The sequence below is a fragment of the Hyalella azteca genome, unplaced genomic scaffold, assembly GCF_000764305.2.
Source record: "Hyalella azteca isolate HAZT.00-mixed unplaced genomic scaffold, Hazt_2.0.2 contig10698, whole genome shotgun sequence".
Classification (NCBI taxonomy): domain Eukaryota; kingdom Metazoa; phylum Arthropoda; class Malacostraca; order Amphipoda; family Hyalellidae; genus Hyalella; species Hyalella azteca.
In genome coordinates this window covers 86837-114745 of record NW_025940725.1, presented here as the reverse complement: position 1 = coordinate 114745, position 27909 = coordinate 86837, and the positions used below count along the sequence as shown (strand labels likewise).

The 27909-nt window shown below is 35.9% G+C and overlaps 1 protein-coding gene across 1 annotated transcript in view; it reads right to left on the bottom strand.

Moving 5' to 3' along the window:
• The window catches only part of LOC108676172 (ras-related protein Rap1-like), a 47597-nt gene extending 20034 nt beyond the window's left edge, over positions 1-27563 (bottom strand). Inside the window, exon 1 of the mRNA XM_018164224.1 lies at positions 27121-27563. Within this exon, the coding sequence (XP_018019713.1) occupies positions 27121-27563 (443 nt within the window). The remainder of the gene's footprint in view (positions 1-27120) is intronic.
• Between the last annotated feature and the right edge of the window lie 346 nt (positions 27564-27909).

Here is a 27909-nt window from a genome sequence, read left to right as displayed (position 1 = left end):
TTATTACCTTATGAAGGAAAATGCTAAAATCCTCGACGATTAAGGCGAGATTGAGCCTTAAGCCTCGCAATGAGAGCATATCACAGCTCACTATCCTAAGCGAGCGTTGTGCCAAACCGTCATTACGCTACGATCACCACGCGTTAAATTACAGAGTTCGTCTAATGTCTCATTACGCGAGTGATGTTAACCTCTAAAAAATATAACTCAGTACTCACTGCAGTGAGTAACAGAGAGCGCATTTTCTCGTCGACGAAAACTTGAGGTCACGGACGGACGGACAGACGAACGGACAGACAGACAGACAGACAGACGGACGGACATGGCGCGTACAATAGTGCATTTTTTCCATAAATGAGAAAATGCGCTAAAAACGAACGTTATTGCATGTGCATACGACATAGAATTGTATGGCAGGAGTTGGCGTCGAAGGTTAGTTGCCGCACTATATGCTGTCTTTTCGCATAAAAGATTCGAGATTGGCATTAAGATAATTCGTCCACGGTGTAATGATTGGTCTAAGTACAGTAGTTCTAGCTTACTTAAAAATACGTATAGTTCCTGGCATCATATTGCGGTTTCAATTAATTTCAAATAAAACTTCATTGGCGAATTTCGTAGCTTTATTTTTGGTTTAAAACTGTAGTTTTTATTTGTTTTTATAACTTGTAGCTTTTATTTCTGTTGAAAATATCGTGCATTCATTTTACCTAGTTACCTGAAATCTAAAAAAAACAGGAATAAATTAGACTCATGGAATTAAAAAAAATATTGATGAGACGGGGAAGATAATAAAGTAATGATAATAATCAGTATTATTAGGAATATCATAGTCTTTAATTCTACTTCTAAAAAATATTACTATTACCGTTTTTCAGCTATTTTTTACCTCATATAATTAATTAACAATTAATATAATAGTAATATACCTCAAAATCTTCTGTGCAATAACGTTTCCATGTGCAATAACGTCGCATTCCATTTTTTTGAAAATCGACATACCAACTCCAAGTTTCATAGAACGATGCCATTTTAAAGCAAAAGTTTATTGATATAAAAGAAGGAATTGATGTCTTTGTAGAACTTCTTTCCGTTGGAATGCACAACAAAAGCCGGCGCAAAATTAGAGTTGTTGACTAGCGGGAAATTCGCATCGCACCGCCGCTAGCGATATCAACTTTGGCTTACCTTTGAGTATCACCGCATTTCATTGCTGGGCGACGCAGAGCTAACTCGGCTGTAATTTTTAAAAAGGAAAATTATACATATAAAGTAAGCATTGCAATTTAGGAGTTACTTGAAGTTGTAATCACAAGAAAATCGTCTTATTATATTGGCGGCGAAGAAAATTTTGATTCGATGCCTTAAAATATGAATGAAAAATTACCGTTTTTAGCGCATTTTCTCATTTATGAAAAAATGCACTATTGTGCTCGCCATGTCCGTCTGTCCGTCCGACTGTCCGCCCGTCCGTCCGTCTGTCTGTCCGTCCGTGACTTCATGTTTTCGTCGACGAGAAAATGCGCTCTCTGTCACTCACTGCAGTGGGTACTGAGTTATATTTTTTATGAGGTTTGCGGTGCCATGTCAGAGTTACTTCAAGTTGTAATTACAGTTGGAGTGTCGTGCATTATTGTTCACTTGGAAATGCCATCCATTAACATGACCGCTTTAATTTCAGCAGATGAAAATATGAATTTGAAGCTTTTAAACACATGAAGATCAAACGATCATTTATGAGATTTACGTTGCCGTGTCGAAGATTTTTGAAGTTGTAATCCCAGTTAAGGCGACTTCCATTATTGGGCACTTGGAAACGTCTTCTCTTGAACAGATCGGGCAAGATCCCGGAAGTTTATTAGAAGCGAGGGTATTTCAAGTATTCAATCTTCTTCAGAAGAAATCGAGATATCGTTCTTAAATGTGGCCTTCATCAGCCTAATAGATGTTCGTAAAGTAATGGTTATTAGGATGTAGACTAATTTGAAGTTATTAATCTTTTATTGGCTTTAGAAAACCGGCATAACCGAAAACCCTATTAGAATGTTATAATTTACAGATTATACTTTCAATGATGAAAAAGATCATGGATTGAACCGATTTGACTCAAAGTTTCAACAATTTATAGCAAGAGTTCTCGTAATGGGCGTGTTCAGAAAATTGTTTTTCCGCCGTCAATACACATTTCTCCGCTCGAAGTACAATTTATGGAGTCTACGCGTCGTGCACTACTAAACTTTCGGCGACTAAACTTTTTATATTAAACATCATAAAAAACTTTTTTCGATCTTTTTCTTTAATGGCGATGACGTAGTAAATATCTTAGAGCTGGAATATAGATGTCATGAATCAATATGAAAATTTTCGACTTAATATACCAGCACAAGTTTATTTGAAAAAATTTGTTGTACAAGAATAGGTCAACATCAAATTGATTCACCCCAAAATGAGAATTTCCTTAACAATTAATAGGAAAAAGTTCTCGAGTATCAATCCATCAGGAGCTTCCGTATCTTCACGAAACTTCCAGGTTTTGCTTATTTTTAGTACCTCTCGTAAGATATAAAAACTTCACAAAGACAGATATTCTCAGGTACAATATTTTTAGCTCTCATCCTCTAGTAAAAATATATCTCAGCTGTTCTGAAAAACAGCTTTCAGCTGACCTAAAAATACAGCGATTAATTTTCTTTTGGCTCCGATTTCATTCTCATTTGGAGTAATAAAATATTCCATGGCTTTTTTATCATGAGCTCTTGCATTAAAATGTTACAAGTGAGATCATTTAAAAAATTCATTGAACTGATTGTAATGTCACGAGTTCTAACGTTAAGAACTCCGTAGTTTTAAAAATAGTGTCTTTCAAATAACGGTTTTTCAAGAGAATTATCACTTATACATTGAAAATAAGGAAGTAATTTCTCATTGCCAAACGATCGAGGCTGTATTTTATAGCGAAAATTTGAAGTTACATGCAAAGACGAGTAGTATACGGTAATCTCGTCAGACCATTTGCGTACCTGAGGACATAATGTGAACTAAATTAATTTATTTCCTCGCGATACACGCTTTATTATTAATGTTGGAGACTTCCTCAGCACAATGAGCTTTGTGCTTAGACAATGAGCGTCCCGATATGCCAGGGTATCAATTCCGTAGTACAACAATGCGCTGTCTCTCGACGCGATCCCGCTTGAAAGCCGCGATACGATACAATACATCGTTTTTTGCATGGATTTTATTAAGCAACTTTGTTTGTGAGAGTATATTATGAATTTCATAATGACAATACAAAACATCGTATGGCAGGTATGGAGAACTGGTATATCGTTGTTACATGGTTTTTGTTAAGCAACTTTGTTTGTGAGAGTGTATTATGAATTTCATAATGATAACACAAAACATCGTATGGCAGGTATGTAGAACTGGTCTATCGTTTTTTGCATGGATTTTATTAAGCAACTTTGTTTGTGAGAGTATATTATGAATTTCATAATGATAACACAAAACATCGTATGGCAGGTATGGAGAACTGGTATATCGTTGTTACATAGTTTTTGTTAAGCAACTTTGTTTGTGAGAGTATATTATGAATTTCATAATGACAACATCGTATGGCAGGTATGAAGAACTTGTCGTTGTTACATGATTTTCATCATGTAACTTTGTATGGGATATTATAGATTACATTTAAGAATGACAACACAATGCAATGGATGACAAGGTAGAATTATCGGTAATATATTTTATGAGCTTAGCACACCTTTTCTACTGCTCGCGTGCTTTGTTAATACTATGTGCGTACAATAGTCATTTTTTATATAAATCTCATGCTACCACAGGATGGTGTCAGGAAATTTGTTATTTTTAATCGTATTTAATTCTAATAAAATCCAACTGATCTACCCACATAGCATGTTAATGATGATTTTAGTCTCCCAAGTTGGGAATTTGATTGTCTTGACTTTACCCAAGCGGGAAGTTAATGCATTTCTAGAGTAATGCGTTAATTAGTATTATTGAATAATAATGCATTAGTAATGCTCACTATTTTCTTTATATTTTTGGAGAGGGTTTTTGATCACTGGACTTTTTCCCCATATGTCTCTAATGTAGTGACCGTCATCAATGATATTTAATATTCATCTAGTAACTAAAATTAATGTCATCAGTAAAAAAGAAATTAGGGATATAAAGTGTCGTTGGTGAGTGACTGTAAGGATATAAAGTATCGTTGGTGAGTGACTGTAAGGATATAAAGTATCATTGGTGAGTGAGTCAGAGTTTCATTTAAAATAAATTAAGCGAGTCAGAGGCGCAGGTGCTGCGTCTGGCCAAATGCTCTCCGCTCTGCTCCAGACAATGGCCATGCAGCAACTGCAGTCGCGCGGTCCTTTGTAATTCGCGACGCTATCACCAAGCGTTGACCTTTGCTCTAATTTAGTTTATAATTGAATTGCTGCATAAGTCTGCAACGCTTTAATTCGCTGTCCAGAGTACAGATTATGCCTCGAAGTTGTTTGATAGATTACCTGGTAAGGTTAACTCAGTCACATCAATTATTAGGTTAACCTTTACCAAGTAAAGATGAAGTCAATCAGCCAATCACCTGTCTCTTATACACATCTTTGAAAANACCTTGAATACCTTCCCTCACTTAACTAATAAAGACGACCCTTTACAACGTATACTTTTATAAGCGAACATTGATAGTACGATCAGTGCTCGCATTTACAAGTCAAATCGTGCGTGTTTGCGTGGGCTGCCAGTGCTTCACATGAGACGTCGCCAACACGGCTGCGGGGGCCAGAATTGCAGTACTTGAAGTTCTGGTAAATGCAGGTGACTGTGACACGGGCTGTTGTTTGCATCGCAAACAATATCCAGCGTCAACAAACTTGCCTGGGTTCATATACGAGCTTTGATATTGTTCTGGGGTACTGTTCTGCGGCACACAAAGAGCGTGGGCTCATAAATAGCTTTTTGGTTAAAAGTGGGCATTGGTTTGAATGAATGAATAAAAGAATGAACATTTCAGTACATGTGGTTTGGGTAAATGAATTGAACAGATGGATGGCTGCAGTATAAGGCAATTGTAAGCTCGCTGATACATTTTACACGGTTTCGCACCAATGCAGAGCGAATGCAATGACTAACGGCCGAAATAAAACAAAAACAAAAAAATAATTGTTATTTGAAAACAGACAAAATTTTATCAAAAGTTGAGTACCATTTACAATTCCTGATGCACACTAGTTCGTCAATGTTTTTACGCATTTCCTAAATAATATATATGATACGTACTCGACGCGTTTTAGCAGCTGTAATTAACGTTCCTTCCTTTTTCCTGCCTGGAAAAACTTTAGCAATAGAGAATAGGTAGACCATTAAAGAACAACAAGAGTTGACTTACATTAAAATTTTACATGTATAATATTTGCTCATAACAGTGGCAAACATTTCAGCTACCAGACCGTTACAGCAGCATTAGGCGCATCTACAACACTGCTACAACAGCATTAGTCGCAGCTACAACACTGCTACAGCATCATTAGTCGCAGCTACAACACTGCTACAGCATCATTAGTCGCAGCTACAACACTGCTACATGTTATCACCGTCGTAGTGATGATGTATAATGTAGTGACCGTCATCAATGATATTTAATATTCATCTAATAACTAAAACTACCGTCCATATATAAAAAATAAATTAAGGATATAAGATACCGTTGGCGAGAGACATTTTAGAACACGTAGTTTGGGAAAATGAATTGAACAGATGAATGGCTTCAGTACAAGACAATTGTAAGCTCGCTGATGCCTTATACACGATTTCTTACAAATTCAGAGCGAATGCGATAATTAAAAATATTTGTTATTATGAACAAAGGCAGAATTTAATCAAAAGTTAAGTATTATTTACAATTCCTGGTGCACACTAGTTCGCTAATGTTTTTACGAATTTCCTTAAAAATATATCAGATACTCGAAATATTTTAGCAACTGTAATTAACGTTCCTTCCTTTTTCCTGCCTTGAAAAATGTTAGCAATAAAAATAGGTAGACCATTAATGAACAACAAGAGTTGATTAACATTAAAATTTTACAAGTATTTATAAATTTTGCTCATAACAGTGGCAAATATTTCAGCTACCACACCGATACAGCAGCATTAGACGCATTTACAACACTGATACAACAGCATTAGACGCATTTACAACACTGATACAGCAGCATTAGACGCATTTACAACACTGATACAACAGCATTAGACGCATTTACAACACTGATACAGCAGCATTAGACGCATTTACAACACTGATACAACAGCATTAGACGCATTTACAACACTGATACAGCAGCATTAGACGCATTTACAACACTGATACAACAGCATTAGACGCATTTACAACACTGATACAGCAGCATTAGACGCATTTACAACACTGATACAACAGCATTAGACGCATTTACAACACTGATACAGCAGCATTAGACGCATTTACAACACTGATACAACAGCATTAGACGCATTTACAACACTGATACAGCAGCATTAGACGCATTTACAACACTGATACAACAGCATTAGACGCATTTACAACACTGATACAGCAGCATTAGACGCATTTACAACACTGATACAACAGCATTAGACGCATTTACAACACTGATACAGCAGCATTAGACGCATTTACAACACTGATACAACAGCATTAGACGCATTTACAACACTGATACAGCAGCATTAGACGCATTTACAACACTGATACAACAGCATTAGACGCATTTACAACACTGATACAGCAGCATTAGACGCATTTACAACACTGATACAACAGCATTAGACGCATTTACAACACTGATACAGCAGCATTAGACGCATTTACAACACTGATACAACAGCATTAGACGCATTTACAACACTGATACAGCAGCATTAGACGCATTTACAACACTGATACAACAGCATTAGACGCATTTACAACACTGATACAGCAGCATTAGACGCATTTACAACACTGATACAACAGCATTAGACGCATTTACAACACTGATACAGCAGCATTAGACGCATTTACAACACTGATACAACAGCATTAGACGCATTTACAACACTGATACAGCAGCATTAGACGCATTTACAACACTGATACAACAGCATTAGACGCATTTACAACACTGATACAGCAGCATTAGACGCATTTACAACACTGATACAACAGCATTAGACGCATTTACAACACTGATACAGCAGCNTAGTCGCAGCTACAACACTGATACAGCAGCATTAGTCGCAGCTACAACACTGATACAGCAGCATTAGGCGCAGCTACAACACTGATACAGCAGCATTAGGCGCAGCTACAACACTGATACAGCAGCATTAGTCGCAGCTACAACACTGATACAGCAGCATTAGGCGCAGCTACAACACTGCTACAGCAGCATTAGTCGCAGCTACAACACTGCTACAGCAGCATTAGTCGCAGCTACAACACTGATACAGCAGCATTAGTCGCATCTACAACACTGCTACAGCAGCATTAGTCGCATCTACAACACTGATCCAGCAGCATTAGGCGCATCTAGGCGCAGCTACAACACCGCTACAGCATCATTATTCGCAGCTACCACACCGCAGTTGCTAAGTCGGGAGGCTTTTATGCTCGTCTCGCTTCTAGTTAAGTCTTTGCTCTCATCGATTCTCGGAGTTCAATACTGGAGCCAGAATGAGGCCCTCGGGCTGTGTGCCCTCAACACTTCATTCTACGGTCGTCATGTTGTCCAAACAATGAACTTGAGGCAAGGCTACAGAGTACCACATTCGGTTAAAGTAGGCTACTAAAGATGTCGTACACACGACGATGTCGTACACACGATTTCCAGGTTTTTGAAGATGTCGTACTAAATTCGGTTAATCACAACATTCGGTTATATAAATTAATAATAGTACTATAACCACGGGCTGTGTGCCCTCAACACTTCATTCTATGGTCGTCATGTCGTCCACACAATAAACTTGAGGGAAGGCTATTGAGTTTTACTGCCATCAGCTGAGGAACGCGGCGTCTTTTGGATAAAACTATATCATAATATAAATATTCTATCAAGTGACGTGTAGGATTGAGTGAATTCTTTAGTTGAACCGTGTTTTGCATTTTTGGAGACATTCGGCGAAAATTGCTTAATAATTAAACTTGTAAAAGGAAGAGCTCTTGTTCGTAAAAAAGAGGTTGCTGCAACTTCTCATATAGTTTTTGTTAATTTGAAAGATTTAGCAAATCACATGAAAACATATTAATTTGGAAGAACTTCATTTGCCAGTTTTAGATATATTTTGTTGGCGTGGCTCTCAGCTGGATCGCGTAAATTTAACAGATTATATTACGGGAATCGGAAAATAAAACAGTGAATTATTTTTATATTAGAATAGAATGTTTTAGAATTGAATATATAAGAATAGAAGTCATCAACATTTGGTAAGTGTAAGCGTATCATAATATTTAAGAAAATTACAAAGATTTTCAATAATCAGTTTCGTTGTACATAAAAATGAAGTCGCTCAAAAAATAAATCTACGAAGTATTTTTAATTCCAAAATATTTTGAAAATTAATGCAAGAAAGCGTGAATATGACGAAATAGAGCGAGGAAATGAGGTTATACCGCACACAATTAAACATGCCACCGTGCCTGGCTTATGCCAATATAATGTATAACGTTTGTGCGGCAATAGCAGGAGGCGCGTCAAGATCACATACAAGAATATAGTTTCCGGTGGCGTTCAATTTAACCCTCTACCGCCGTATATCACACTCCGGGAACATTCAATTATACGTAAACTATTGAGTGTAGCAACCTGAGGACGTTTGTACGCAACAGAGAACATTTTGAAGTTGTCGTACGTGGCGGCAACCATCAGTGCAAGTAATTTTGCGCTCACTAGAACGTATCCTTCTTAGGAAGTATGCTTGTGACAATATTGCTCCAGTTATTCATGTTATGCGGTAGAGGGCTAAGGTGTAAGTGTCTAGTGTATTTTTCAACTCACTAATAATAAGAAACTAACGAAGCCTCTTCATTTTGCCATAGAAAAATGCGCGCGTGACATGAGTTAGTATGAGGTTTAAAATCTCATTACTTGCACTGAGCGCATTTGTATTCACGCATCCAGCTTTCCCTCCAGAATCCAGCCTGAATTGCCTATGTATATCTATACAAGTATTAGGTCGGTTTTGTTAAAGCATTGGTAGCCTAACCTGTAAAAAAATTGCTGCTATAACGCTTTGTTGATAACCAAATCGTCGTGGATTTTTATGTATAGAAATATAGGCGCATCAAATTTGGAAAAAATACAACTCAGTACTCACTGCAGTGAGTGACAGAGAGCGCATTTTCTCGTCGACGAAAACTTGGTCACGGACGGACGGACAGACAGACGGACATGGCGAGCACAATAGTGTAATTTTTCCATAAATGAGAAAATGCGCTAAAAATGCTGAAAGAAAACTAACTGAAGGACTTTATGTTCTGTAAAGTTATTGCAGCGATTAATATTCAGAGTTTAATAAAGTGTTTCTTGTGAATGAGGAATGTGGCTGTTCCAACATAACCATGAAAGTTGACTTCGTCGTCTGTGGAACCACGGCCAAACTAAGCTTTTGCTGGAACCATACAGGGCCAGCATTCCGCTAAAATAGCTTAAAAAGTGTACTTATCTAAGAGTAATATTAGGGGAGAAAAAGCGACCAATTAAAGAGGAAACTTATAATTTTTAAAGTGGAAAATTGGAAAAATAACGAGTGGGGTGCGAGTAACGATGCAAATTATACATGCAGTATTTAGCTGGCCAGAACATTCATTAGCACTTAGCTCCAATAAATGTTTCAAATTGGCTTTTTTTGTACATGAATAATCACGGAATATTTGCAATATAGAACAATTTATCCCAATTGCCGCTAAACTAACGCCATATCATGCGGTTCGACTTATCATACGAAGTTAAAGACTGCACTATTATTTAGATACTTCCTCTAGTGAGTATTTCTTGACTATGACTGCACTATTATTTAGATACTTCCCGTTGTGAGTATTTCTTGACAAGGACTTCACTATTATTTGGATACTTTTGGAGTGGATTGAAGTAAAGTTTTTTTTAATTCAAGTGATGATATCTTGAAAGTCTTTTTGCATACAAGTGATGATATCTTGAAAGTCTTTTAGCATTCAAGTGATGATATTATAGAGGCTGCGGACATGAGTGGATTAGGTCATGCGATGTTCTCGACCCACTTCCAAAATTCGTTGTGTTGCGAGTGCCGCGCGCTTCAGAGGAACAGATGAACTTAATCACTGTGAATAAATCACCCTCTGGCCCATGTGTGAATAAACCGATGATTTCTTGATGAGGACTGCACTTAGTGCACTATTGTTTAACACTCAACCAACAGCATATTGAATATTGAACAAGTGGTCCTTCAGAATGACAGAGCTAAGATTGGCCGACAGCAGAACTGCCAGACATGTCACTCAGAAGTAGCGCTGGATTTCTCGTATCAACCACGCCTGTTGTCGCTTCGGGATCAGAGAACTGGAAGGGACGTAAGAGGCTGGGATCTCAAGCACATTAGGCATGCGGCCCTTCAGGGCGAGACGAGCTTTGTGCTTGAGTATATTTAGAATAGAATAGAATAGAAGTGTCGGCACTGAAGAAATAGGCCCATGGCCTGTTGCCGATTCTTGAACTTTTCGTGACTTGATTCACAAGGGATCCGGCCTTTGGAACCCGATCTTTCCATAGCTGACGATTGATTGAGATAGCTGCTGGACTTATTGCTGGTCCGTAATTTGCTAGGCATTTTAAGACTGAACATAGCCAGGCTGCGTGAGGACGCGGTGAGGAATGATTCCCTGATATTCATAACTGACATTGGTAAAGAAGATGAATATCACTCAGTCAATATTGAAGAATAAAGATACAGTATGAAAACAATTAACTTATCGGACATGCCCTATAATTCAAGATTCATCAAGTTATTGCTCATATTGAATCGAATCAAACTAGCATACAATGAGGAAATAGATTTATGATCACTTTGAAACGTCATATTATGGATTTAGGTGTTCAAATTCAATCACAGGTGTCGGTATTAAACAATTTTAAGTTCTTGATTGAACATAAACAATTTCGAAGTGTTCTGAGAAACATCGGGCATACGCATCAGAGTTTAATTCGCCGTGTAGCAAAGTTGATAAATAAATTCTATGTTTTAAAATTTTAAAATAATTTCTATGATTTTATTCCAATACATATATATGTTGTGGTTCTGCTCGACAAGCGCATAACACAGTTCTCTCCATCGCCCGTTTAACTGATGCATCCATATTTTCAGGCATCTTTTACCTGTTTTTTCAAATGCTTTGCAAACAAATGAATGAATTTATCGAACTATGTCTTTCATGTAGCCTCACTTCTATTCAACATCAAATCAATACTTTACACATGAACAAAGCGAGAAACATACGTGCTTCTCTTGCATCGACAGCGCATTACGCATTAAAATAACACGAGAAAGTAGGGCACGAGTCCTAGAGAATACCTAACACCCCCTTGAGAAAATCGAAAAATAGTTCATCGATTGATTTGTAGGCTCTTTTGTAGGTTGTAAATTATTGATATACTTTAAATTATTATTTTTTGTTCACTTAAGACGGGGTTTTATTGAAATAAGATCCATATTTTACTTTTCAAATTCGTTGACTCTCCTGCGACTAAATCCTAATTATTTGAACAACTTTGTCTAAATGAGCAACTTCCGTAAAAATATTTTCCTGCGAACTAGTGTTGAACGCAGACACTAATTGTGATAAAGAAAAATCATTACTATCATAATGCGCTTGTGTGTCAACGAGAAACGAAGGAAATTATAATACTGTGCTGCGTGAGAATGAAACCCTATATGCATTGTATAGAAAATTTTGAATTGGTTTACATGCCTACCCTAACAAAATTTTGAGACGGTGGCGACCCTGCTTTAGGGCCGCCCTGGAATCACGGTGCACGTAAATCAGCCGCTCTATGTCCGCTTTGGCTCGGGGTTTGACAGACAGCGCCTCTGGGCAGCTTGCTAGATCGGTATGACTCGACTCGGCCAACCCTTAGCATACTCTTAAGTGACTATGAAGTCGGAATAGAGATTCTGACCAGAAACTGATTTCGATTGGGTGGCCAAGCAGGCCCAGAAAAACTTTGCGCCGAGCGTAGTGAAGCCTATATACCCTAACAAAATTCGGGATATGCTTCAGCCTCCACCCCAGATCGAGTTGCTATGTTTGTGTAAGAGTTATTCTGGGTCAGTTGGCCAACTGATCGCAATCAGCGGCTAGTCAGAACCTCCTTACCGACTTTTATAATAGTCTCCTGAGAGTAGGGCAATTAAGAGTTGGCAGAATAAGTACCAGGCGCTTGTAGCTGTCTGATTCGGGGACCGGAATGTAGACCGAAAAGCGAACATAGGGAAGCTGGTGGACTATGCTCCCCGAGTCCTAGGCGTTCCTTAATCCATAGCCGCCCTCGGCTCTAAATTTTGTTAGGGTAGGCGGTTCCCGAATTTAGCTAGGGTAATTACAACCTAATAAATGTTTTGAAGCCAACAAATGGCAAATAAGTTGTACAAAGTAATGATAAGTTCCCTCCTCGTAAGAATTGAATATTACTTTTTATATTTTAATCTGTTTTCTTTTTAGCGCATTTTCTCATTTATGAAAAAAATGCACTATTGTGCTCGCCATGTCCGTCTGTCTGTCTGTCCGTCCGTCCGTGACCTCAAGTTTTCGTCGACGAGAAAATGCGCTTTCTGTCACTCACTGCTGTGAGTACTGAGTTATATTTTTTTTAAAATGCCATCTTCTATTGCATTCGTCGTCTGTTGTCATAAAAACAAATCATTAACATTAACCTCTTCGCGTCATAACTAATATTTGCGTGTACCTGGTAGACCTAGTCACGCAAAAGTGAAGAGTACGCTTGCAAAAGGAAAAAATCATTTTTAAAAGTTTATTTAGACTCGCACCTTGACTATGAACCTGTCCCAGCCACCGTCGGTTGACCTGCCACGTATTCTCTTTGTGTATCGGCAATCGATAGCCACGGGGCTGGCCTAGTGTTTTCTTCATTAACATTTGGGAGCGCCGCCCCAATTTCATCAAGTTACCGACGCGAAGCCTGACTACGAAAGTAAGACACTGCCCATAAAAGTGAATCTAGCCTCAAACTTTGGCCCTTCACAGCGCAAAGCGACTTCCGTCTCATCTGCACTAAATGCCATCTTCTATTGCATTCGTCGTCTGTTGTCATAAAAACAAATCATTAACATTAACCTCTTCGCGTCATAACTAATATTTGCGTGTACCTGGTAGACCTAGTCACGCAAAAGTGAAGAGTACGCTTGCAAAAGGAAAAAAGTCATTTTTAAAATTTAGTTTATACTCACACCTTGACTATGAACCTGTCCCAGCCACCGTCGGTTGACCTGCCACGTATTCTCTTTGTGTATCGGCAATCGATAGCCACGGGGCTGGCCTAGTGTTTTCTTCATTAACATTTGGGAGCGCCGCCCCAATTTCATCAAGTTACCGACGCGAAGCCTGACTACGAAAGTAAGACACTGCCCATAAAAGTGAATCTAGCCTCAAACTTTGGCCCTTCACAGCGCAAAGCGACTTCCGTCTCATCTGCACGGAGCGATAGGCGTGCAAGGGCAAAATGAGATGATAATCGGCTAGTAAAAAATTCATTACTCAGGTCGAAGAAAAATTACGAAATAAGGACTTAGTACGATTTAAAGGCTTGTTCATTTTTTTGAGGAGATGTCATCTATATTTTGAACTATGAAAATTTCATTTCATTCAGGTGATGAAATATGCGAGTTCATCTTCAAGTTGCACCTCTAAATTCTTAAAGTAGTCAGTAGTCATCTTTAAGCTGAACCTTGGAAGTCTTTTAGCATTCAAGTGATGATATTTTGAAAGTCTTTTGGCATTCAAGTGATGATATTATAGAGGCTGTGGACATGAGTGGATTAAGTCATGCGATGTTCTCGACCCACTTCCAAAATTCGTTGTGTTGCGAGTGCCGCGCGCTTCAGAGGAACAGATGAACTTAGTCATTCTGTTCCATGTGTGAATGAACCGAGTTAAACAACAACGAAAGAAAACATAATACGGCATTTTAAATAATATTAAATCATTCTATAGACTACTTATCGTAAATTTTAAGTTGTTGTCAGAATGCAAAATTGGACGGTACATATATATACAGCATTTGGTTCTTGTTGATAATTCGTTACAAGTTTTTGTCAGCAATAGGAACAGGGACGTTCAAATTTAATAAAATCATCAAATTAAAGTAGGCAGGTTGCATTTATAAATTACGGTTAACGTTACAGGCTTAAAGTAGACAGGATACAAGGGAATATACTGTAATTGACAATAGTACAAAGTAAATATAAATTAGTATGTGAACTCTTGGGATAAGGTTCAGTCCTAATGATCTGACCTGCTCAAGATACAAGCCTAAATTAATATCGATGCAATTATATTGATTTGTCTTCACTTAGTTCAAATTTATCAAGCATAAATGCCAACATCCAGTTTTATCCTAAGCTACACAAATACACAAATATTGCCCTACGCTTATATGCTGACCTGCTCAGTGTGGGAGAATAGGGTCGATTAAAACGTATTTGAGAATGCTCAATAAGTACTAAAATAGAAGCAAAATTATTGATCTTTTAGAAATATTGTGTTGAAATCTCATATGGCAGACAAATTACAATTAGCTTTGCCAGTTATTTGACTATTTATTTTTTATATGCGCAATACAATGACTTATTTCAGAGACACACATAAAAGCTGTACTCATCTAGGGTTTTTTAACCACGCTCTGAAAATTTTTTCATCTAGAGACTTAACCACGCTCTGAAAATTTGGAGGCCCTACTGACAAAATTAGTTTTGAGTTTTGTAACTCCGATACTCCATCACTGACGATTTCTCGAGCTAAACCCCATCACTGACAGACGATAAATTGGTCTTAAAGTATACTTAGGTCTCCACGCGCACTCAAGAAAATATTGTTAGTTGTGTATATGGCCTAGTATATTCTGTTAAAAATTGAATAGGCGATGCGGCTTGCGTGATGCTCTTCAATAATGTAAACCACTTCTCGGTACAGCCAAGAAAAACTGTAAACTTGTCGAGATAATTTGTTTATAACATATTTTTAAACACGTTGAGGTTTTTTACAAGTAAATAAATCAGTTAATACTGATTTATATGTTTGCTTTAGTTGTCGAAAGGTATGGTCTCGTAATCCTTGGGCTTGGGGCAGATATGTATAGAAATATTTTAATTCTGATATTTAATATCCTTTTTTGTACCTTGAAAACACCGTAAACAGCTCATCCAGGATTTGTTTTACAAATAAATTTTTTCGGATCAGTTTTACCTTAATTCATTGACATAGTTAATACGCGTTGCATTGAAGCGTTCAAAGTTATTTATTGCAAATTTTTATTTTAATTTCCATAAGTCCGTTCCGTCAACGTTAGTGGAATTTTTTTACTAATATGAATATAAAATATTTTGGTTATGTATTAAAAATAAAAACTTTAAAAATGAAAAATAGACAAAGGCTTCCATGCTTCAGAGCAGTAAACATTAAAAAAATGTTGTCCCAGTTATATTGTAGTAAAGGCTATCGGCTGTAAGCTGCACGTGTAAATGGAGCAGCCCTGAGCAAAGTAGGACGAGACCTGTTCTAGTGGTCTAGAAAACAGGACGTGTTCTCTTTACTGTTCATTAAGCATAAAGAGCAGTGGACGTGTTCTCCTAGCTGTTCATTAAGCATAAAGAGCAGTGGACGTCTTCTCCTAGCTGTTCATGAAGCATAAAGCGCAGTGGACGTCTTCTCCTAGCTGTACATTAAGCATAAAGAGCAGTGGACGTTATTAAGCATAAAGAGCAGTGAATGTGTTCTCCTAACTGTTCATTAAGCATAAAGAGCAGTGAATGTGTTCTCCTTACTGCTAATTAAGCATAAAGAGCAGTGAACGTGTTCTCCTAACTGTTCATTAAGCACAAAGAGCAGTGAACGTGTTCTCCTAACTGTTCATTAAGCATAAAGAGCAGTGGACGTGTTCTCATTACTATTAATCTAGCATAAAGAGCAATGGACGTGTTCTCATTACTGTTCATTAAGCATAAAGAGCAGTGGACGTGTTCTCCTAGCTGTTAATTAAGCATAAAGAGCAGTGGACGTCTTCTCCTAGCTGTTCATTAAGCATAAAGAGCAGTGGACAAATATAATGTGAACAACTCTTATCCTCGAGGGCTAACGATACGATAACATATACTGGACATGAGGGTGCCCCTTCATACTGAACCTGAGTTTCGGCACGAGGTATAATTTGAATACCTGAATACAAAATTACGCGCACAGAAAGTATTTCCTAGAATTATGTTAACAAATTTTGACTGATAGCAATTCATCTCGCGTACTTGCACAGATCGCTAGTTTGGAGGAAATATACCTTGAAATCGTTAGCCATTTTCTCAAGTAAGTAATAAACTCGGGTCTCGAATTCGACCGTCAGTCGAGCTCTAACCTGATGACGGCTCTGGAGCAATTTACGACCATTCAGCCTCGTAACGACATAATGTAATACAATAAAACCATTGTATTATATTCATCACTTGTAGCTGTGTTTATGATTTATTTTAAAATGTTACAATATGCTTCATCTCTGGCTCGTACAACCATGCAGCAAAACAGCATTTGAGTAGGAAACCCACTTATAGCCAGACATTTAATTTTGCATTTATGTGTTGTCAACAGGAATATAATCGTAACGCAGGACAGTGCCTGTCTTTAGCGCGAACGCATCGTGTTCTGAGATCAACACGTGCGTCATTTTATCGTTAATTTAAATGTGACGTTAACACTTCGTGTTCTTGGTTAAACACGTGCGCCACTGGGCCGTTGACCTGAAGCATTCGGTCCCCCTGAGGCTGCTTTACATGCGGTCACCGGCCGTGTCTCGAGCTTCATTGTTTTCCAATAGCATTTATTTTACGAGCGCCTGAGTCCGTCAAACATTGCTTGTCGCTCCGCCTTGTGCTCCTACAAGTCTCTTTCAGGGATCAAACTAATAACTGGTAATATAGGTAACATAGAAAATAATGAATGAATGAATGACACGAGCATTCTCGACATTGATGTCTTGATGATGTTAATTAGAAAAAAATATAACTCAGTACTCACTGCAATAAGTGATAGAGAGCGCATTTTCTCGTCGGCGAAAACATGAAGTCATGGACAGAAGGACGGACGGACAGGCTGACGGACATGACGAGCTTAATAGGGCAATTTTTCCACAAATGAGAAAATGCGCTAAAAAGTAATTTATTTTAATTAAGGCAACGTTGAATAATGATTAAATTGTAGTACAAATGTATAGAGATTATATGCGTACAATGAATAACCAAAGAATCCATTATAATTTTCAAGGAGATGAACGATTCTTTAAATGACGTTGGTAGATCGATAGGCAGATTTAGCAAATAATAATATTTTAAGGACGTTTCGAATGTCGCAACATTCAAATATATGTTGCTATATATTCGAAACGCACTAATGTAATCTCTATATTGTATAGAGATTATATATTTTTTTGCATACATAGATCTTCAAAGCGAGAATTGTTTCTACAAAACTGCAATTTATGTAATAATAAATAATAATAATAATAATAGCGGTTTCAGCGTTTATTAGGCCGTAGGCCTGTCGCCGATTCTTAACATCGCAGAATATTCACAGCATTTTGCGGTTTTGGAGGAAATATACCTTGAAATCGTTAGCCATTTTCTCAAGTAAGTAATAAACTCTGGTCTCGAATTCGACCGTCAGTCGAGCTCTAACCTGATAACCGCTGTGGAGCAATTTACGACTATTCAGCCTCATAACGACATAATGTAATACAATGAAACCATTGAATTGTATTCATCATTTGTAGCTGTGTTTCTGATTTATTTTGAAACGTTACAATATGTTTCTTCTCTGACTCGTGCAACCATGCAGAAAAATAGAATTGGAGATGAAAACCCACCACTAGCTAGAATTAATTAATTTAATTTACATTTATCTTAATTACGTTTAATTTAATTTTGCATTTACGTGTTGTCAGCAGGAATATAATCGTAACGCAGTGCAGCGCCTGTCTTTAGCGCGAACGCTTCGTGTTTTTGGTTCAACACGTGCGTCATTATATCGTTAATTTGAATGTAATTTAAACGCTTCGTGTTCCTGATTTCAAGACGTGAGCCATTATATCGTTAATTTGAATGTGACGTGAACGCTTCGTGTTCCTGATTTCAACACGTGTGCCATTATATCGTTGATTTGAATGTGACGTGAACGCTTCGTGTTCTGAGTTCATCACGTGCGTCATTATATCGTTAATTTGAATGTGACGTGAACGCTTCGTGTTCTGAGTAAGTAATTTATTTTAATTAAGGCAACGTTGAATAATGATTAAATTGTAGTACAAATGTATAGAGATTATATGCGTACAATGAATAACCAAAGAATGCATTATAATTTTCAAGGAGATGAATGATTCTTTAAATGACGTTGGTAGATCGATAGGCAGATTTAGCAAATAATAATATATTAAGGACGTTTCGAATGTCGCAATATTCAAATATATGTTGCTATAGATTCTAAACGCGCTATATGTAATCTCTATATTGTATAGAGATTATATATAGTTTTTGCATAAATAGTTCTTCAAAGCGAGAATTGTTTCTACATAACTGCAATTTCTGTAACATTAACAGTTAATTACTGGCATGACATGGGTAATTCTATCCTGATTTGTTTCGATGTAAATCGATCGCAGAAGAGCACTCTCTGTTATACAATCATTTTTGAATTAAATTTTGAGTGATCTCTGTGTGTAATGATCTCTGTTATACAATCATTTTTGAATTGAATTTTGAGTGAGGCTTTCAAAATGCAAATTTCATGGCAGCCTCGGTTTTTTGCGACATGAAACATTATGACATAACCAACTGAGTTCTCTGATTACTGATAATATCAAGAATATTTTGATTAAAAAAAATTGTATTAAACAATAACTGGAAAATATTGATAGAATTTTTTGAAAATGCATAGGTTGAAGAATCATTGTTGGCCCAGAAGTAAAATATTCACATTAGATGTGCCTTTTATTTGAGGCTAATCACATGTTTTATCGGTTTTTACGGTTCGTTGCTCTCTATGACGTTAGGGACCTATATAGAGGCACACGACTGATATTTTTTAATAATAACAGCTCTAATCTAGAGAACCTGGACAAACTTATTACCTATATAATAGAATTTCAATGATTTATCGCCGTTACACTGCCAGTGAGGTAAGCGCTGAATCCACTAACCATATAAAAAATTTAGTATTGCGTCAGTTGCTTTTTCGCTGACAAATTATAATGAGCAGTTTTCGGAAGATCAAGAGAATTAACGAGTCATTGCACGGGCTAAAGTTGAAATATTTCCCAGGTAATGACGTTAATTACCCTCAATCGCTTTCAAATTACCCCAGAAACGAGTCTAGGGATTTAACGATCCTAAGTCGTCTCGTGAGCCTTCATTGAATGCATCGCTGAGCACGCAAGGGACCGGCCTTTTAAGAATCTAATGGAAATGGGACACTCGTATGAAAGGCAAAAAATTTCCATATAAATTTCATGCAAGAAATAAAGCTCATATCTAGAATATTCATGAAGCTATCAACTTTGCATGTAGTTTTAAAGTAAGTATTCACAAACCGACAAATTTGACCGACCGCAAGCCAGTTTGATGAAAGTTTTCGTTCTAAATAAATTGCCGCTGCTCGTCGTCGTCTTTTAAGTATTATTACTTCCTTTAGAAGAATTCCGAAGCGCTGAAGATGGTTCCCGCAATCTTGTAGGCGGTTAAATAAAAGCTTCATTTCAGAATTAAAAATATTTCTGGTATTTGCGTGATATATACCAGCATAAATATAAATCATATAATAATTTGAGTTTCTCGTGTGTCCTTTAGATGATTGTTAAGTGAGAAATCACGGACAGTTTTTCATTACATTCTAACGGGATAATGAAGTCTCAAAAATTGTTCTAGCGATGATGTGATATTTGATGCTGGAAGTGCACAATTCCAAAATTTAGAAATAAAGCTTGAAAGTTATGAGGTTATGACCATTCTGTAACATTCTGTAAACTACGTGCCACTGAAAATAAAGAATCAAATCTAGGGATTCCCTTTTTAACATATAATAAAATGGTAACTCATGAAAAAAATGTATTCTAAGGTTTCTGCAATGTGGCATAGAATTTGACGTTTTAAAATCGGCTATGTAATTTTCACATTTGTAGTGATCGGGAAATAATTGAAATCAGTTCGACGTTTCCCGTGTTTTGGATATGTAATTTCATAACGTATTTAAAATTCGTTTGCTCTTGATATTGCGTTTTTTTGCAATATTATATCGTGTATTTACTACTTGTTTATTACTAATCTGCTATATATTCCATTGACAGTTTCATTTTTATTTAGATCACGATTTCAAATTGTATCAAAATGCAATTTAAGACAAAAACAAAATTTTTGTTCATATAAGTTCCAGGGCCTTTATTCTCGCATGAAAGTTCGTTTTCTGGGGTTGATGACTTATTCATTATAGCATTCGTCCCTTTGTTTATTGTCCCTTTGTTATCAAAGATTCTGTCTGCATTTCAAAGCAAGGCTTCGCAACTGGGAGAGCAGTTTTGGCTTACAATTCAGTATGCATGCATTGGAAGTCGATCCGATTCTAACTCTATAGTAACTTTTTACTTCAAAGTCTCATTTCAAACTGTCCTTTTAAATTTTCATTTTAACTGATCTGGTTAATTAAAATTAAACACGTGCTTAGAAAGTATCATAAAGTGAATCCAGGTTCTTGATCCCAACGTCGCGGCTTTACTGTAGACGGGAAAAGTTCATCAAGTGGTTGTAGAAGCTAACAATGTTCGTCCGTGCGATTGAGGCTATTTCAGATAGTAATGAACTATATTGTTTCTTTACTTTACTTGCTAAAAGTTTAGTTGGCTTACCAAAATTTACTTCATGGGATACGAGTCCCATTTCTTCATTTAATTCCATTAATGATAATTATGTAACAAAGATATATTTGTCACATATTGGCTTACCAAAATTTACTTCATGGGATACCAGTCCCATTTCTTCATTTAATTCCATTAATGATAATTATGTAACAAAGATATATTTGTCACATAAAGTATTCGATGGTGTTGTAGCTTGAATGGTGCTTTAACTTCTCTCATATTGTAAGTGTTACGGTGTTGTCTTCAGCGCCAGCTAACCTGAATTCATATCACAATAATAATTTCACTAGATTGCTTTAATCGCAGATTCACTAGAAATTTAAAAGCGAAGAAAACACAACAAAAATTCAGCATATCTTTATTGAAAACGTTTCGGAGACCAGCTCCATCGTCAGTTAGATAAATCTAGAACATAAATACAGTCAGAAAATTAATAAAGTTTGGAGTAAAAAATAACCACAGAAGTTAAAAACCTAAATTTACAGGCAGAGGGCCGATCTATTCACAATAGATAGATGGTGTTTTCTTCGCTTTTAAATTTCTAGCGAACTCTTATAAAGCATGGCAAATTGCTCATCTCAAAACTTCATTTGTGTTGAAGACACGGATGCTTGATCAAGATCCAGAGCAAATCTAGAAAGAACGCACTGAATTGATTGAAAATAACTGGACACTTAAGAGATACTAAGATAAAAAATTAAAATTTGTGACTTCTGATTTGTGATTCTAGATTCTACGAACTGACGAAGGAGCTGGTTTCCGAAGCGTTTTCTAAAAAGATATGAATTTTTGTGGACTTTTCTTTGCTTTTAAATTCTTAGTTAATTTGCGATTTAAGCAAACAAGTGATATAAATTCAAAAAATAAAAACTGTAACCAAGATACAAGATGAGGTATTGGTACTTTAGTTCTACGATATATAAATACCTATATAACACCTCACAATAAATAAATATCGCCAACAATAATATTTAGAAATCACCAAATAAGTATTTAATGAAAGTTACACTGAAGTGTAACTTTCATTATATCGAACAATCTTGTTCGTTCAATTTTCACATCGAAACAATTTTGTAAGTGGATAGTTTTAAGAACGCACTGAATTGATTGAAAATAACTGGACACTTAAGAGGTACTAAGATAAAAAATTAAAATTTGTGACTTCTGATTTGTGATTCTAGATTATACGAACTGATGATGGAGCTGGTTTCCGAAGCGTTTTCTAAAAAGATATGAATTTTTTGGACTTTTCTTTGCTTTTAAATTCTTAGTTAATTTGCGATTTAAGCAAACAAGTGATATAAATTCAAAAAATAAAAACTGTAAACAAGATACAAGATGAGGTATTGATACTTTGGTTTTACGATATATAAATACCTATATAATAACTCACAATAAATAAATATCGCGAACAATAATATTTAGAAATCATAAAATAAGTATTTAATGAGAGTTACACAGAAGTGTAACTTTCATTACATTGAACAATTTTGTTCGTTCAATTTTCACATCGAAACCATTTTGTAAGTGGATAGTTTTAAACGATCTTTGCACACAGGATTTTTCTGAAACGGAAAATGCAAGAAAAAGCATGAGGATAATCACATGAATTGAATTGTATATAAACTAGAGGATCAAGTATTTTATGACCACCAAAAATGCGTAGAAAAGGGGGCAAAAATAAAATAAAAATAGCAAATAAAATAAAATAAAAAATAAGGACCAAAGGCTCGTTCTTTGCTATTATTATTTACTATTTTTTAAATATCTTATTTTATTCGCTATACTAAATATTTCATTTTATTCACTTTCTCAGGGTCTGAAAATGTCTAAATTCTCCTCATCTGGGAATACTATAACTTAAACTGAGCTCGGTGAACATGAGCTGTAAAATATTTTTGTTATTTAAAAAAATGTAAAATTGTTGGCACTCCATTAACTCGCGGGAATTATTAATTTTGATGATATTTATATTTATTGAATGTCATTTATATTTATTGAATGTTATTTATATTTATTGATGCTATTTATATTTATGAAGGCTCGCAACCTATACATCAACTGATTTCATCTTTCACTCGCGGTGAGCCTTCTTGTAGGAAGAGATCACGTCGAACGCTGCGTCTATCGCTAAAATAATCTTTCTGCACATAGAAAACCTAGCCCCAAAAAAATATTTATGTAAAGTTGTTTCTCCACATAGAAAACCTAGCCACAAAATGTTATACAGATATTCATGCAAAGTTGCTCGGCTTCAGAGCTGCATAGAGCAGAGGTTTGCATTCCTAATAAATTAGTATTTTCGGTATTTGAGCGTCTTAAATTTTCGTCCGTTTATCGGAATGCATATTTTCAGTTCAATAATTTTCGCTAGAATTTCAGTTGTTCATCTATTGCTTTCTTGGTATCGGTATATGAGCCTAGAAATTTTAATAAAATGGAAAGGCATGACTTGCAGCAATTGCAGTGAGGGCATGACTTGCAGCAAATGCTGTGAGGGCATGACTTGCAGCAAATGCAGTGAGGGCATGACTTGCAGCAAATGCAGTGAGGACATGACTTGCAGCAAATGCAGTGAGGGCATGACTTGCAGCAAATGTAACACTTATAGCATTAGAAGAATATGTAACAGCTGCATGTGCACCTGTCAATGTTGTTAAGCAGTTACTCAAGAACACGTAGAGGTTTATTTCTGAACGGATCTTGCATAATCTTTGTTAGCATTTATAATTTAACGGGAGGAAATTGAAATGTGAGGCCGGTCATTAAAATTTAATTCGAAGCGAATAAAATGGACGTATTTTTAGTAAAGTGCGTTTGCTATATATAGTTTATAGTTTATATTCTGGCAAGTTATCTCCATTTTTATTGCAAGGACGCATGTATAATGTTGTTTCTGATATATTTTCAGTCTCAATTTCTGGTAGCTAGAATGAGTTGTTGCTTTCAAGGATGATGTTATAGTGTATAAAATTTGTTGATTTTTCTAGTAATTTTTCTCTCGCTAGCGTCTAACGCATGTGTGGTTTGAACGTCTCTGTTCAAGAACTTCTGAATTCTTCTCTTGCCTGAGAAAAAAATGTTGCTCACATCAAAAGTTTTCAATATCAGGTTATATTTCAATGAAATTATTGTCTGCAAAATGCCACACTTGGTTCTAAGTTTCTTTTCCTCGAGTTTTTGTTTAGAAAAGCGTTCGTTGAAAAAACTTATACCGAGTTTGTCGAGCTGTAAACGCATGTATTCACATTACACAATTAAGTAAGCATTAAAATTTCACTGGCAATTGTTTAGATTTTCTGAGTGAAGGCGATGTTTATGTTAGAAATTTTTATTTGAATGAAGTCGAGGTAGACAGAAAAAAAATAGCATCCCCACTTTGCTATCGTTTGCACTAATTATTAGCAATTAAGAATTGCGATGCAGCGAGCTAATTTTTTACCTTCACGGTAAAACATTGCCCTTTTCAAAGCATAGCTGCTTTTCAAAGCGATGAAGTTGGAAAATAAAAGTAGTGTAAAACTTATGAGCTCGAAGATTTCAAAGAAGCAAAGACCCAATTTTTTCAGTTTGGATTCATTTTATCCTCATTAATGAGCCGGCAACCTGGGAGTAATTTATCAATATTTTTCACGAGTCAAAACCTTTGTCGAAAGAGAGATCGGGTATATACTGTTAGCGACTAGGAAGGTCTCTATTACGTTAATTAATAAGCCTCGTTTTTATTATAAATCTTTGGATATTTATTAGACCTCCTTAGCTTTAATTATGAAACATAAAGAACTTCATTTAAACATTTCTTTATTTTGCCACCCCTGTTTGAGCATTGTTTCTCGATAAAATATCAACTGCTGTTCATTTCCCTTGAACTAACAGACATATTAAAATACTTTATTGCTCAGAAGTCGCTTCACATAAAAACATATTCGTTCAAAGGAACGTCGCACATTTAAACTTCAGAGACTAATGAACTGACAACAGTCTAGTTTCCGCTCAGTCCAATACACTCTAAAACATTATTACAATTCTAACTCTGATTATTAATTAATTAATTAAATTCACACAAATTATTTATTTCATATAAGCCTAATGTCTACCAATAAAATAAAATTTAATCCAAAATCTCAAACATTTGATCACTTTCGGGAAAATAGAAAAACTAAATTCTGACGTATTTTAGAAAGATCTGAATTATTGTGCCTAAATATTAGAAGTTCAATAAAGTCAATTGGTTCAGTTTATATTTATTACTTACAAAAAAATGACTTCGAAATGAGTACCCACTTGCTTAAAGGCTGAACGAAGTAGGTTTGATTCTCGCATAATAAATTCATAAAAGTTCACCTAAAATTAAATAAAAACTTATAAAAAGTTCCCTTTGTTTAGTGAATATTACTGTACAAAAATGACATTCACTGAGAGCAACTATATTTGATATAATAACGATATAATATGTCATAAGGAATAAGCTTATATTTTTCACTATATTTATAGCACTTTCATATGATTAACAGAGGGAAAATATCGTCAACACTACAAGAGCATCCGACATTAAAATGTCTGATTCACAAATGGACAAATATATTTGTTGGGTTGCTTTATTGTCACACCGTTTCAATTATAAATCAACTCCTGTTCTTCACATAAAAACATATTCGTTCAAAGGAACGTCGCACATTTGAACATCAGAGACTAATGAACTGAACTGACAACAGTCAAGTTTCCGCTCAGTCCAATACTCTCTAAAACATTCTTACAATTCTAACACTGATTAATTTAAAATTAACACCAAATTTATGCCTAATGTCTACCAATAAAATAACATTCAATTCAAGAACTCTAAAACATTTGATCACTTCCGGGAAAACAGAGTCTATATTCACGTATTTTAGAAAGATCTGAATTTAGAAAGATTATTATTATTTATTACATTGAATTTAGAAAGATTATTGTGCCTTAATATTAGAAGTTCAATAAAGTAAATTGGTTCAGTTTCTTTTTATTACTTACAAAAAGAATGATTTCTAAGTGAGTACCCACTTGGTTAAAGGCTGAACGAAGTGGGTTTCATTCTCATATAATAAATTCATAGAAGTCCACCTAAAATTAAATAAAGTTCCCTTTGTTTAGTGAATATTACTGTACAAAAATGACATTCACTGAGAGCATCTATATGTGATATTATTACTATATAATATGTCATAAGGAATAAGGTTATATTCTTCACAATATTTATTGCACTTTCATATGATTCATAGAGGGAAAATATCGTCAACACTACTGATGCGAATGCACTGGAGGGGAGAAAAGCGTTACATTCACAATGACCCGGAAATGGATTCGGTATATTTCAGTCTTCATAACCCTTTTCACATGCGTCAAATTTTCATAGAACGATGTGCCGATTAAAATGTTTTCAGTCACTTTATGCAACGCTGGAATACCTACGAACAAAAATTTCTGAACTCATTTAACGTTCGCTGAAATTTGCAAGAAATAAAAAATTACAGAAAAATATCATCAACTTTCATATCTGAGTCTTCCACGTTCCATAGAAATCATTTGAATAAATTATTTTAGTCATGATAATACACTTTCAGAAGATGAAAAACTCAGAGAACTCGACGCATATAATAGGCAAAACTGAAATTTTCTAACATCAATAGCGATTTAAACTAAGAACCTTGAGTTGTTATCCAAAAATGAGAAGAAAATATTGAGGCTTAATATATTTATATATTTATAAGAAGTTTTGTGGAAGGTACAGCCGGAAACATGCTTAGTAAAATATTAAATATAGGTAGCACTAAAATATCTTCACATCAAAATGTTTTCCTGGTAGAACATCATTAGTGAAACCCTACAAAGAAGGATTTAGGTTTGCGAGACTTCGATAACATTTGGTACTCACCGAAAAGTGTAAGCGTTTTTTGATGTCCATTCAGTGACGTCTTCCTTGAAGATTCTCCTTTCAATCTCGAGGTCCATCTTGTTGCCGGCAATAACAATAGGAAGGTCTTCGAAATCCGCCCTTTGTTCTCGTATTTCTTCAATGCATTGCTGCACGGTCTCGAATGAGCTCTCCTCGCTTATAGAATATACGAGCAAGAAGGCATGCGCGTTAGCTATTGAGAGCCTCCGCATGGCGGGGAATTGGTAGTCTCCAGCCGTGTCAAGTATGTCAACTTTGAGTGTGATGGGGCCTATGTCATAGTCCCTGTTGTACAGGTCCTCCACGGTGCTCTTGTACTTATCAGAGTACAGGTTGTACAGGAAACGTTTGATAATCGAACTCTTACCCACTCCTGCACCACCTAGAAGCACGAGGCGAATGCGATGTTCAGTGTCCCCCATAGTTGAAGGTAGGCTAACTTACTTCCTCTATTTCCTTGAACTTTGCGTTTATTATCGTAACGATTCAATTATTGTTATATAAATTTAGGATGCTGTGTCTATATTTTAAACAAATTTAAGATGCTGTGTCTCTGACTGATGATAATTCTCTAAAATCACGCAATTAACAACAACTGAGGGGGGCTTTATTAAATGTTAACTAATGGGATCATTCTGATTTAGTTTTCACCGTAGTAGCAGAATAAATTTGTTTGCAACATATAATGCTTGATGAGGTAATGGACAAAAGGCTAGTGAAGCGTATTGAATATGTTATTCAGGAATTTAAATCAATGAATTGAAAGAT